This window comes from Lampetra fluviatilis, chromosome 62, assembly GCF_964198595.1.
Source record: "Lampetra fluviatilis chromosome 62, kcLamFluv1.1, whole genome shotgun sequence".
In the NCBI taxonomy this organism is placed as follows: Eukaryota; Metazoa; Chordata; class Hyperoartia; order Petromyzontiformes; family Petromyzontidae; genus Lampetra; species Lampetra fluviatilis.
In genome coordinates, this window is record NC_136336.1 from 1,314,332 (window position 1) to 1,328,053 (window position 13,722).

Here is a 13,722-nt window from a genome sequence, read left to right on the forward strand (position 1 = left end):
TTCCTGCCACCAGGCCGAGTTGAAGTCACAATCTTCCTCCTCCAGCAGCCGCTCCTCTGCCAGTGCGATTGTCTCCTTCGGCCGCTCGCAGAACCTCGCTCGCGTACCCAGAAATCTTGCCGAAACTTGGGCCTTGAATGAAGATTTCCCCGGAAGAATAAATTCCGGCGTTAGTCGGTCTATTGATCAGACTCGATCTAAACTAAACTAAATTTGTTATTTTACCAGGTAGGGCCCACTCAGCTCTATGGAAACAGATGGCGATTAGTGTCCACTTGGTGTACCGCCTTCTCCTGGCGAGCCAGGGCTACGGCACCTCCACGACGCCCACTGTGAAGGGAGTCTCGCATCATCTAATGTGTGCGGTGATCGACCAATCCATCGCTGCTGCCTCTGCAATGCTGGATCACAGGCAGCAGCATAGCCGCCACTACCACTCGCTGTACCCTTTTTCTTAGCCTTTGTTTGTTTTGATTATACTTGTATTTATTTGTTTAGATTTGTTTTCTTCAATAATTTTCCATACTGTGATTGCTGCCTTCGTCTTGTTATGCGGCTTGGGATGCAGTACTACGACTACTATTTTATTTTACCAGGTAAGGCCCACTCAGCTATATAGTTATTTTTCAGAAGCAACCTGGCAAAAAATGAAAAAATGGGAAAACCTATCCTTTCTAAACAGTTCGCCTTTAGAAGCAAACCCCCTTTTCCTGATGACGACCACTTGTGTTGCAATCGAAACGTCGTAGTTTTTTTGTTATTTTATTTGAACCTATCTACGTGACTTTACCGAAAGACCCAAAGAATATTAATTCCTGCTGTCACGAAAGTTTAAAGTTAAGATTTGCACCTCCGTTGTAGCGCTGCCGTACATTATTCTACAGAGGCAGAGGGGAAGGGGGGTATTTGGCTGACTTAATAAGCCTGACTGCTGATCAGACCCTAAAGGCCGAAAGCGGTAAAAGATTTGCACACCTTAAAACACTGTTGGGTCATTTTGATCCAGAAAGTCCAGAGGTTGTGACCCTTTTAGATCAATGATGAACGTTTCTATGAAATGTCGATCTACTTCGTTATCATAATTAAACTAGTTTAAACTAAACTATGTTTTATCTTACCAGGTAAGCAAATGATGGCTCAACGAAGTGGCGTATCGTGTGGAAATATATAGCAGCCAAATACTATAAACTCGTGTTTTGTAAATGTGGAGGGAAAAAAACGAGGGAACCGGAGAGAGATCCACGCGACCACAGGGAGAGAGACACGCACACTCCAAATATACAGCAGGCGTCAGGGTCGGGATCAAACCTACGACCTGCTGTATACAAGGCGAGGTCGTTAACATCTCCAAGCCACCGTGGCGTCCTTAACACTCCCCAACAACGTGGAAAATTCTAGCAGCCAAATACTTTAGACAACATAATGATTCTAAATATGGAGGGAAAATCTGGAGGACCCAGAGAGAGATTGATGCGATCACGGGTAGAAGGTGCAAACTCCAAATATACAACAGGTGTCAAGGTCAGCATCGAACCCACGACCTGTATACCAGGCGAGGTAGTTAACATCTCATAGCCACCGGATTTAAATTCCAGCTTCACAGCCAAGGGAGCCGGGTGGCACGGAGGTCGCAGCGCTGAGCTGGCGCCGCTGAGATCTTGGGGCCGAATCCAAGCAGCCTCCTGGTGATTAAACTGAGTTCTCAAGGGCAATAAGTGGATGGTCTCAGCCCGCATTGTACCAAAAAACTGTCTGCTTAAAATTGTTTCTCAGCTCAATTAGAAAAATACTTGCTTTGATGGTCACGTGATGAAAAGTAATCGGCTTCAGGACAATTGGCAAAGTGCTGCCCCCTCCTGGATGGATCGAGGCATCACTTAAAAGGCTCCCAGTGGTAGCTCTGTGGTAACCACTTCCACAGACTGCAGTTCCTCGACCGTAATGCACAATCCGGATAAAATTGTAGAAAAATACAAAATATATCTTTAAATCAATTACAGCTTGACTCCCAACTTTGAGGCAGATTCACAGATGCAAAAATTTCGTTGGTTTCTGTTATGTCACTAAGAATCTATTTCACACCTCTGATTAGCATGGTGGGCTACGTATGTTGCAACAGAAATTCAACATACATACATTTGGTGGTGAATGGTAGCACCTTTAGTGGCTGCAGGGACGATGCAAACCCATTAAACAAACGAGTTGAAACAAAATGAACGATCGCACGCACAAATTGATTTTGAGTTTAAGAATCGATGTTATCGAATGGCATGACATGTCCTTCCGGCCATAGAGAAATCCTCCAGGAGTGATATGAATGTTGGGACCCGACCCAGTTGCCATTTGTAATGTCCCTCGCTTTGTGTGTCTCATTGTGCAGACCGTACTACGAGCTGAAGGCCAAGTACTACCTCGAACTGGAGGTAGGTGTCACATTGTCACGGTGGCCAGGAGATGTTGACTACCTCGCCTGGTATGCAGGCAGTCGTGGGTTCGATGCCTATCCTGACGATGCTTGCTGCTGTATATTTGGAGTTTGCGTGTCTCTCTCACCGTGGTCGCGTGGAGTTTTCTCCGAGTCCCTCCGGCTTTTTCCTCCACATTTAAAATCAACATCACGCATTTAGAGTATTTTGCTGCTATAAATTTGCACGTGATGATAAGCCAATTCGTTGAGCTATCATTTGGAACAGCCAGGTCGCTTCTCACAAAGAGCTACATAGCTCCATGAGCCTTACACCTGGTAAAATTATTATTATTGTTGCCCCAGCCTCTTTACCCCAGTTGCACGATATCGGTTGTACATTGCACAAGTTGCTTGTGCAACAACCCATTACAAGTTGCAATGAGCAGAGTCGCACACGTGCAACTTTACGCTGCGGCACACGTGAGATGGCACGACGCGCTGTATGCACATTGCGTCAATTTCACGCTGTTGCAGGAAAATAATGGTTCTGTTTTAACGTTTGAGGTTTATACTTCGTCGAGTCTCATCAGAACCGGCTTCACGATCCAGCGCCAGTGGGGTACGATCACGCTGTGGCCAGGCACGACGTGGATTTCCCGCCGGTTGTCCTTTGGAGAGACCGTTTCCTGCCGTAATCAGCGTAGACATTTCTGCACGATCTCTACGGGTGTTTAATCCCTTTCCCATTCTGAGACATCTGCAAGTTGCAGGGTGTGTGTGTCCCATTCACTGCCGAATCTCGGAAGGCGCAAGCAGTTCAGCGTTAACTTTATTTGGAGAGGCGTAGTAGTGTCGTCGTTTTTAAATACAGTGTACACATGCCGCAGAGAACCATAACGACACGACCGCCGCCACTTTACGATGGCTGGCGCCAAACTTCGCCACGCGCCCTGCCACACGGCATAGTCATCGGAACGTAACCAGAAGAAAAACTTAAATAAAATAACTGTATCGTTACCGAGGCTCCTACAAGGCCATGCGGGAGGGCGTGTGGCATGTGTAAGTCATCGCAACGGAACCGAAAGAAAAAGAAACGGGGACGTATGCGGCACGTCACGCGCTACGTCACCAGAACGCGACAAAGGGGGTTTAACCCCGGCTATCATTAACGCCGGGGGGGTGGTTGGCGTGGTCACGGCAGCACCAGAAGCAGCGTGTGGAGGGCCTGCAGGAGGCCGTGGCCGCCACCAAGGGGCAGTACCGTGCGGCGCTCGACAGCCTCGAGCGAATCTCTGACGAGATCCACGCACGGCGCAAGGCGAGCGCCGTTGAGGAGCCCCGGGGTCGCGGGGTCGGCGCAGAGACCACCGGCGCCTTCAGCATGGAGCTGGGGTTCTTCTCCATGGACGGCGACAGCTTCTCCGGTAAACGCTTGCCCGCTCGTCGATTTAGTTTTACTTTTCCCCCTGATGTATGTTGAACTCCTTTCACACCGTACGTAGCCAACCGTGATAACCGGAGGTGCGGTGTATGTATGTTGAACTTTTTTCACACCATACGTAACCAACCGTGCTAATCGTAAGTGTGGTATATATATATGTTGAACTTATTTTGCACCGTACGTAGCCAACCGCGCTAACTGTAAGTGCGGGGGAAGGAAATAGACTAAACACAAAAAGCAGTTCTAAAGAAATGAGTTTTTAATCTAGATCATAATTTAAACGTGCACAGCTTCCAGTGCCTTCCTAATATCGCAAAAAAGAATGTTCCAGATGGCCACAGAAGCGTATCCGAAAGCGAAGCATGCGACGCAATGACCGTCTTTGTTCGATGATTAGCCAAAAGCCGACGCTGCTGCGAGAATGACTGGAGTTCGTGTGATGATGGTTTATGCTCCTTGACGAAATCAGCACTCTGCGGTGGCAGGGAGGGGGCGGAGGCGGGAAACCACGCCACACCAGTTAGCGCAATACGCCGATTGGTTCATTAGTCAGCTGATTAATTGAGTCAGTCATTGTTTTGTTAACCAGTTAGTTGACTGATTGGCTGACTGCTGTTGCGTTCTGCACTGCCGCCGCTGCCTGCCTGCCTGCCGACCGCAGTGGCGTCGGACACGTGCGAGTCGGACGCCTGCAGCCTCATGGCATCCAAGGACGACAACTATTTGGAGTCGTGCAGCCCATTCGCCGGTGGTGCTGCGCCGCCCGCTCCTCTGCCCACGCGCCCGCCCGCCCTGCAGCTCTCAGCTTCCCAACCCGGCTCCGGCTCCATGTCCGGGTCCAGCTCTGGCTCTGGATCCAGGTCCAGCTCCGGGTCGGGCGCTGACCCTGACAGCGGCTTCTTCAGCCCCGTGCAGGACGAGCGGCTGGGTCCTCGCAGTGACTGCAGCGGAGCGTCATCCCCCGAGTGCGAAGGCCTGCCGCCCTTAACAGGTGCGAGTGCGAGTTCGTGAATGTGTGTGTGTGGGTGAATGTGTGTGTGGGAGAGTGTGTGTGGGGGGGTTCAGAGAGTCGTGAAGCGCTGCAAGGATGGGTAGTGGTAGCGGGTTGATGAGGAGATGGAGTCTGCCACAATGGCCCGCGATCACAAATCGCTCTTTAACTCCATTAAAAAAGTAACATGCAGCGCCACACCAATTACCATCGTGCTTTCGGAGTCTCTGACCCTCTGCTCACGATAATTAAGGACCTTCATGATGGTGAGCGGGCCCGGGTAAAACGACGTGGCTGGGAGTCGGAGCCATTCCCTATTCACCTTGGGGTGCGACAGGGATGTCCTCTGGCTCCCACATTATTTAACATATATTTCGACCACGTAGTTAGTGAAGTCTTCAAAAGCTGTACTGGAGGAATTTCCATCTGGTACAGATACAATGGGAGGCTGATTGATGCCCGGGTGCGTCCAGGGATGGCTCCCTATTGCTTAACCATATTATGTATGCCGATGATCTGGTAATTGCTGCTCACTCAGAGTTGGAGGCGCTGCTGCTGAACCTGGAGCTTGCCACTAAGAGGTGGGCCTTCTCATTTGCCCCACCAAAACTAAGCACCTGCCTGGGTATTTTGTACCATCAGACACTCTACTCCCACAACTCCCAATTGGTGATATGGCAGTTGTGGAGAGAGTGGAAAGTTTCCCATACCTGGGAAGTGTGCTCATGACCGGCTCCGGTTTAACAGCAGAGGTCTCACTCCGAATCATTCGAGCGGCATTATCTTTTCATCGGTTGCGTAACGCTGTGTGGAAGCTACCTGGTCTGTCGCTCGAAGCTTCAGGTCTTCTCGGCGACGGTCATTCCCTCCCTTCTCTACGCTTGCGAAACGTGGACCCCCCTAATGGGACATCTTCGCCGGTTAGAAACATTTAGGCTGGCCTGCCTGTGATCCATCCTGGGTTTAACCATGCTAGATTGTTTGAGGAGCTCACAAATCCTTGAAAGATCCGGACAAGTTCCATCGTTGAGCTCCTACGGCAGGCAAGGCTGCGTTGGCTGGGTCATGTAGCCTGCATGCCCAGCCACCGAATGCCTAAACAGCTTTTGTTTGGCTGGATCGAGGGGGCTAAATAGGCGCGGCACGGGCTATAGAAGAGATGGAGTGATGTGGTACAGGAGAATGTGGAGCTGAGTGGACTTGCCGATGACTGGTACCAGCAGTGTCAAGATCAGCCTCTGTGGAGGAGGATCGTGAAGGACGCTACTGGGCAGTTGGAGGCAGTTGCCCTCCAACAACAACGGAGGGCGGAGGAGCGACGCTCACAACAACGAGCGGAGTGCCGGGTGGCTAAGGCACAGCAAGTTGGCACAGTAGGGGGCACAGGTGGTGCATCAGCCACTCATTTCAGCAGTCGGCCCGTGGCACCTGGATCTGCCCCGTGACCTCCTGCCAGCGAGCGTTCGACACTTCACGTGGCCTTACCGTGCACATAGCCTGGCACAAGCGTCCTGGTGACGTCACCGCCACTTAGTGTGGAATGGCGGTTGTTGTTGTGTGGGGGTGCTGTGGGGAGTGGTAGTGTAGTGGTTAGCGCGCTGCGTTACAAACCCGACGACCCAAGTTCGATTCCCGCTCACGGTCAACACAAGTGACGATGATCTGAAGCGGTCCTGGGCTTTCCTAGGTCGACTTAGCCTCAGATGAATACCTGGTACTGTGTGTAAACATCGCTGGTCAGGAGGCGGCTAGGAAAGGGTGCTGGCCACCCATCCCCTCGTGTGCCGTGCCAGCCTTAGGTGCTCTCTCACATCACTTGCCCTAAACAGCCTGTTAGAGGCTGTACGGGGGATCTTTGTCTTTGTACAGGTGGATTTACGGCATTGCCTATGTTTTATGTTGGCATTCACCGTGTGTGTACCTTGCTACGGCCAAATGAAACGAATTGTCCCGTAATAAATTCCAACATTGTTCAACGCTTATGTAAAACTGGAAAAAGACAAGGTTAAGCATGGATGATTATGATGATGCCGATAATTATGAAAATTATGTTGGTGATGACAATGATGATGTTGGTGATGATGATGACGGCGATGACACTGATGACGATGACAATGCCGATATCCTTTTTGGTCAGGTGCGGATTCGTCCCTCCCACCGAGCGAGGCAGAGGCCGAACCCGCAGAGAAAAGTCGAGCGGCGGAGACGGGAAGGGAGGGGTTCTGCGTTGACAACGTGACGCCCAGAGGAGAGGAGGAGGAGGAGGATGGCAGCGACGCAGCGGCAAGCGGGGCATCGGGGACGCACACCGCCATCGCCGCCGGCGGTGTCGGGGGTGGGGAGAGAGAGCGAGAGATGCGAGCAGCGGAGAGGAGAGAGCAGGAGGAGGAAGAGGAGGACGGCGCAGACAGCGGAGAGGCCACGGCGAAGGAGAGTGGCGATGGGCAGGGGGCAGAGGGCGAAGGGCGGAGCGTCCCCGGTACCGATGGCGGCGCAGCCATGCACGAAGCGTCTCCCGAGGAAGAGCCGGCGGCTGCGTGGGCAGTCAGAGCGGAGGATTTGAGCGTCGGTGGAGTCAGGCTTGAGCGGGAGGATGAGGAGGTGGAGGACGAGGGGGTGGAGGTCGAGAAGGTGGAGGTCGAGGAGGTGGAGGAGGACGAGGAGGTGGACCTGCAGGGCGATATTGGAGACCGTGGCGGGGAAGGTGTGGCTGGCACGGGCTCGACAGCAGGCGCCCTGGCAGCGAGCGTGAGGGACGTGGCACTCTAAACAAACCCCACGCGGCGCGTGTTGGCCCCTGATGGCCGCTCGACAAGGAAGCAAAAACGTCCATTTGTACGGAGCCGTAGGTTTCGAGGAGGGTCGGGGGGGGTTGACGTCGTGACACTTTTTTAATTGTCCCGACCAGCGACTCGTCGAGTGAGGTGTGAACGCAGCGATTCGCTGTTGCGTTTTAGAAACGAGAACTATGTTGTTTGCCGACTTCATGCCGATGGGGATGTTCCTTTGTTGCCACTTTCTCTTAATAGTTTGCATCGTTATCTCGCGATAATGTGGAGTTCATGCACAGTGCTCTTCAATTGCGTTCAAAGACGTTCGCGCTATCAATTATGCCATCATCGTCGTCATCAGTGGTGTATTAATGACTTTGAAGCAAAAATTGTGGCCATTTGTTCGTGCGTAGTTTTAATTAGATGGCTTTTGAAACCAAAACTTTTGTAGTCGATGCGATCCAGACACTAACAAGAAAAATATATTTTTCGTTATGGCACTTCTCATTACTTTTTAGAAAAGCACACGATCGTCCCGCACCTCTGATTAGCACGGTTGGCTACATATGGTGCGAAAGACGTTCAACATACACACATACACAGGAGTTTATAAACAACTGCAATTTCGAATTCTTTGATTGGTGGCTTCACTGCACAAACTTGGCTGCGATGATTTGCCCCTCACGATCAAATGAACCGTTTGCAATTCTAGAATGGAATTTTTTTTTTCTTAAACCCCATCGCCTAGTTCCTGCATTGCAGCGTCTTTTATATGACCTACTGGATGGCGGTAGGACAATGCATTGAATATACTCAATGCATTAGAGGCAAAGACGCCGAGATGTTTTCAGTTCTATGAAAAGAAATAGGATGCAGCGATACCCCGATGTATGTCTCTCCCCCTTGACGTTGTTTTGCAAATGTGTCGTCGCGTTATTATTAACACCGTTACCGGATTAGTGTCGCCTCAACCTCCACATGCTCTTAACGTCGCTGACAGCATCGTCGCCACATCCTTTCTCGTTATTTGTTGCCTCTCAGCCTTCGCCTCCACCACGACCCACTCGTACTACCCTTGAAAATCGCTTCCATTGACATCGTTTCGATATTCGTCGTCGCGCCTTTCAGGAACGCATCCCCCCCCCCCCCCCCCCGAACGGAGAGTAACGTCACAAAGAGGTGGCCGGGTGGCTCAGAGGTCAGAGAATCGCTAAGCTGGCACCGCTGAGATCCTGGCTTGAAATCCAGGCAAGCGCTTGTGATTAAACCAACATCTCAAGTGTAGTGTAGTTGATGGTCTCGGACCAGTCGCCACAAAAAAGCCCATATTAAATTTGGTTCCGGGCACAATTTCCCTAATTTCCAGCTCTTGAGAATGAAAGCCATTGGGTTGACTGTCGTGGGTTCATCCTCATACTCATATGGCAGAGTGAGTGGGAAATGCCCTCTCCTGTGTGTGGACCAGTGCCACTTGAAGAAGAGATCTTGGAGGTAGTTCTGTGGTGTCCACTTCCGTGGGCCGATCTCTAACAAGAATGGTTGTAGCTATGTATGTTGAACTTCTTTCGCACCACCGTACGTAGCCAACTGTGATAAACACAAAAGGCAGTTCTAAAGAAATGGTCGCACTGTCCTGCGAGATTTACAAATCCATTGTTAGTCTCATTACTGGACAACAATTTGGGGAAATGCAAAAAATATAGATACAAATCCCGTGGATTGAGGTCACGGGCCCAGTTCTATTCGTAGCAACATATTTCACATTCTCATGCTACAAGAACCACACTTACATCACCATGTAAGTGATCCCAATGTGGTCTGGGAAATATAAGGCCACCAAATGTAATTTTTGGTGCCGTGTGCATGCAGTAACAGCACCATCCAAGTGTTGAAAGTAACTTTTGAATAGATGTTTTATTTTAAGGTCATAGGTAGCTTTATTTGCTAATGCCAATGATTTACCCAGGAAAATCTCAAAAGAGTGACGAGACTATTTCAGGGTTGTCCTGAGTTGGGATGTTTGGCCCGATTCCGTCACCATGATGAGTGGCACGCGGGATGGAGACGGTGAGCCCGGATAAAACCCTCACATGCGAGAGGTGATGGAACGTGATCAAATCACCCTCTGGCCAACACCTTTGCAGCCGAGCACATCTGAACACATGGCAAGCACTGGTGGTCACCCATCCGAGTACTGGACATTTGAGACAAAGAGCTTTGTAGCTTATCAGATTATTACAGTCTATATTTCTTTTTAGCAGGTAAGGCCCACTGAGCTATGTAGCTCTTTTTCAGAAGTGACCTGGCCATCACAAATGACAGCTGAAGCAAGTGGATTATCACGTGGAAATGTATAGCCACCAAATACTCTAAACAGCCACAGGGAGAGAGACACGCAAATTCCATATATACAACAGGCGTCAGGGTTGGAATCAAACCCACGACCTGTATAGGAAGTGAGGTAGTTAACATCTCGCCACCGTGGCACCCCTTCGGATCAATATCAAGATTTTGATAACCAGGCCTATCTTGGCTCGGCTTCAGAAATCGTGCATGTTTTTACGGTAATTTATCCATTTGCGTAGAAATGTAGTGACAGTATATGAGTGTGGGGTATAAACGGTGGAAGTGCTGCGACGGAATCGTTGCCCCATAACAAGTGCGTATGGGACGATGAGGCACAATGTGCTGCTTCTCAGAGAAGTCCACACCGCTCTGTACTTGGATGTTCATTGATTCATGACCACCCAACGTGCTGCCGCGTTTTTGCCGTGAATATTTGTCACGGTGAAATGTCTCTCTGTTAAAGAGTGGCACGTCTCTACGGGAACTTATTTGGCTTCGGCGAACGTTGCATGTGCGAGTGATGTGATCGTCTGAATTGAAGTTGTTTGTAGCCCTTTGCAACTCATCAGACTTTATGAGGCTTTGTCCTGGCAGCTAAACTGACTCAACATTGCTCAGGCTAGCTGGCTTTGGCAGGGGTGCAAAGTGATGGGCTATTATGGTTGAGTATTCGTGCACTAACCAGAATTAATGTCGGTATTTGTTCTGTGTTTATGGCTGTGGTTCGGCATGTAGTATTTGGACTTTAACCGAACACGCGGTTTTTGTTCTATTTTCCTTAAAGTAATACGGAGCGTTCAGCGGTGGACAAAAAATTGCCATTGACTACGATAATGCCATCGTGTCAAGTTGCACAAGGTGACTGAGGATGACGCAGTGCATGTGAATAACTAATGCTTGTAGCATTGACGAATGATGAACAGGAATTATTTTAGCAATAAAGCATCTCGAACGGCGGTTTTAAATCTGGTTAAAATGACAGTATTACATATCGGTGTCTTGGCCTTGCATAATTTTATTGCCGAGCATTTTCCGAGACGCCTTGTGTTCGGAGAGTCGTTCAAGGTTGCTCCGAGCCAGCGGCAGGTGTGAACGTGACAGGTTATCTTCGCTATGGCAATGGCATTTTACATTCCGCGCTTGTCGTGTGGTAATGTATACATGGTATAGACTATCGCGACGGGTCAGTAACGTATATTGGGAGCGTTATCGACGAGCCTTTGAACTGAAATCCGAGCGCAAGTCGGGTCCCTTTTGCCCTGTCTTGGTACAATCGTTGCACGCAAATCTGGAGGTATTTTCTGTCGTGACTATAAAAGAAAAAAACTGTTTTGCGATTACCCAGCGGCAATGGTTTAGCGTTGGTGACCGTCACCCTTGAGTTGTCTTTGAGAGCGGTCCACCCAAGCACGCACACCTATCAGTGTTTGTTTTATAGATGTGAACCAGCGGTGTGTTTTTTTTATTTTACAAAACGTGGAGTGGGTTTTTTTAAAGCGGCGGATTGGTGTCGCGCAGGTTTTTTTTAAACGGCTGCGGTGACCGACGGTTCTCAGCACATGCGCCTCTGCGGCAGCCGCAAGTAGTCCACGCGTTGTCCGCGTGTTATCCGTGCGTTATCCGCACGCATCGCCCATCGCGTGTGGTGGACATCGCAATCCCAGCATGACGGTGGAAGAAGTTTCAATAAACTTGTACCATCTCTAGAATCCCATTGGGTTTTTCTATCATTATTTTTTCATTGTTTCCAGGCGGTGATTGTAAAGCCGGGTGGCAGTGGCGGTGGCTACCGCTGCTGTACTTGGCTGCCCTGTAACCCAGCACTGCGCAGCTAGTCGCGGGGGGTTGGTGGATCACCGCACACACAGATGTTGCAAGACTCCCTTCACCGTGGGCATCGAGGTGCCTCACCCTGGCTGGGCAGCAGTAGGCAGCAGAACAAGAGGACTAATCGGCATCTATAATAAAGTTTTTTTTGGGTTAGATCGCATAAAAATTAATTTGTCATTAGGCCCACCACCCCACACGACCGTTTCATGTTTGTGACTTTAACAAAACATGGCAATTCGTTTACATGTACTTGAATTGTAAATGTTGTAGATTTACTCTCCAACACACCAGTTAGTGCTGAACTAGTAAGTGGAATATTTTGTTAACATGACAAACCTTACGTATTGCCTGTGTCGGGTGGTGGCGGGTGCAAAGCCATATATATTTACGCGATCTAACCCAAAAAAACGCGAGTAGTGTGCGGTGCCGGCTCCCTGTGAGGGAGCGAGAGCGAACTTCAGCCAGCCAGGGTTATCCTGGGGCATGATACTCTGGCTGACCTGTTGTCACGTGACCGGACGATACTGGAGGGGGGCCACCGGTGGACGGGGGTGAGGTGCGGTCACGTGGTCCCGGAGAGCTCTCGGGAACATTCGAGAAGGGGCCCGAGGAGCCTGGAAGGTGGGCGGGGCTAAGGGCGAGCCAGCCCCATCCCGGGAGCATATAACGAGAGCTCCGTGAGGAGCTCGGGGTTCTTCAAGTGTTGGTGTTCGAAGATCCACGTCGGGGAGAAGAATCCTCTAGCCACTCGGTCCGGGACCCAGATTGTGGTCCGGACCGGGATAGCGAACTGTGCCTAGTTCTGCCGTAGCGTGGTTAGATGGGCATGAGCGTAGGTTGTGTTATGTTACGTATTGTATGTGAATAAACAGTGTTGCTCCCAAGATAACGTCTGTGACTCAGTTGGACTCACTACAACTGGTGTCGGAAGTGGCCAACTTGCTTGACTATAGTTAGCGGTAGACGGAAGATGTCTACACGTCACAGAGTTCGTGTGCGAGTGTCAGACGACAACGACGAGCTGATTCCGCCCACGGCCGCCGAGGACGGAGCGGAGATGCTGCCCGCAGAGTAGGGTGCAGCCGGGGCGCGAGACGCCTTGCCTTCAGTTGAGGAGCTCGTCAGGGATGCGCATGGCCGTCTCGCTGACCTCCAAGCGTCATCCTCCATCCTCATCAAGATGCGGTCCTTCCCCTCGACGGCGAATGAAGGGGCGGCAGAGCTGTCCGGGTGAGGCGACTTGGCAGCCATTTCACAAAGGGCGGGAACGCCATCGCCGCTGCCCGCGCTCGCGGGCACCATTTTGCCGCCGGCGGGGAGCGTGGAGCCCGCCAAACTTGAAGCGGGGACGTCCTCGTCATTCGACGTCCAGTCGCTCCGCCGACGGCTGCCCTTCATTAAATCATTTGTTGCCACCAGCGGAGATTGGATGGCGTTTAAGAGAAGATTCCTCACGAATGCCGAAGTGGTGGGGTGGTCGGAGGCGGACGCGCTGAAGGCACTTCCCGCCACCCTCGATGACGATGCTTTAGCGGCGTTCCTCGCCATCCCACCGTCCGAGAGGTCGACCCTCACGCAGGCGTTTGACCAGATGGCCGCCATAAGTTCGCAGTGAGGCGGAGAGGTGATGCTGAATCGGCCCTCGCGTACAGGAGTGCGCTTTTGGCACTGGCGAAGGCCGCGTATCCGCTCATGGGTCACGATGGCCATGACGCACTGGTGCTTGAGAAGATGTTGGAGCCCGCCAAGGAACTTCGCACTGTGCTTCCCGCCAACAGCGGGGACGTGTCTTCGCTCAAGATCGCCAGATGTATCCAGCCGCAGCAGACCCTGCAGCATGGCAGGGTGTTGGTGGCGTGCTCCGCGTCTTCCGCGGAGCCCGAGGGTCACACGGTCGAAGAGGCTGTGCCCGCGTGGTCGCTGCATCAGCGGGGCG

At 51.1% G+C, this 13,722-nt stretch overlaps 1 protein-coding gene across 1 annotated transcript in view; it reads left to right on the top strand.

Moving 5' to 3' along the window:
* SH3BP5 (SH3 domain binding protein 5) overlaps positions 1-11,860 on the top strand; it is a 29,374-nt gene extending 17,514 nt beyond the window's left edge. Inside the window, exons 6-9 of the mRNA XM_078881714.1 lie at positions 2,381-2,423; positions 3,609-3,831; positions 4,510-4,839; positions 6,977-11,860. Coding sequence (XP_078737840.1) covers positions 2,381-2,423; positions 3,609-3,831; positions 4,510-4,839; positions 6,977-7,608 — 1,228 coding nt within the window. The 3' untranslated portion in view covers positions 7,609-11,860. The remainder of the gene's footprint in view (positions 1-2,380; positions 2,424-3,608; positions 3,832-4,509; positions 4,840-6,976) is intronic.
* The last annotated feature ends 1,862 nt before the right edge of the window (positions 11,861-13,722 follow it).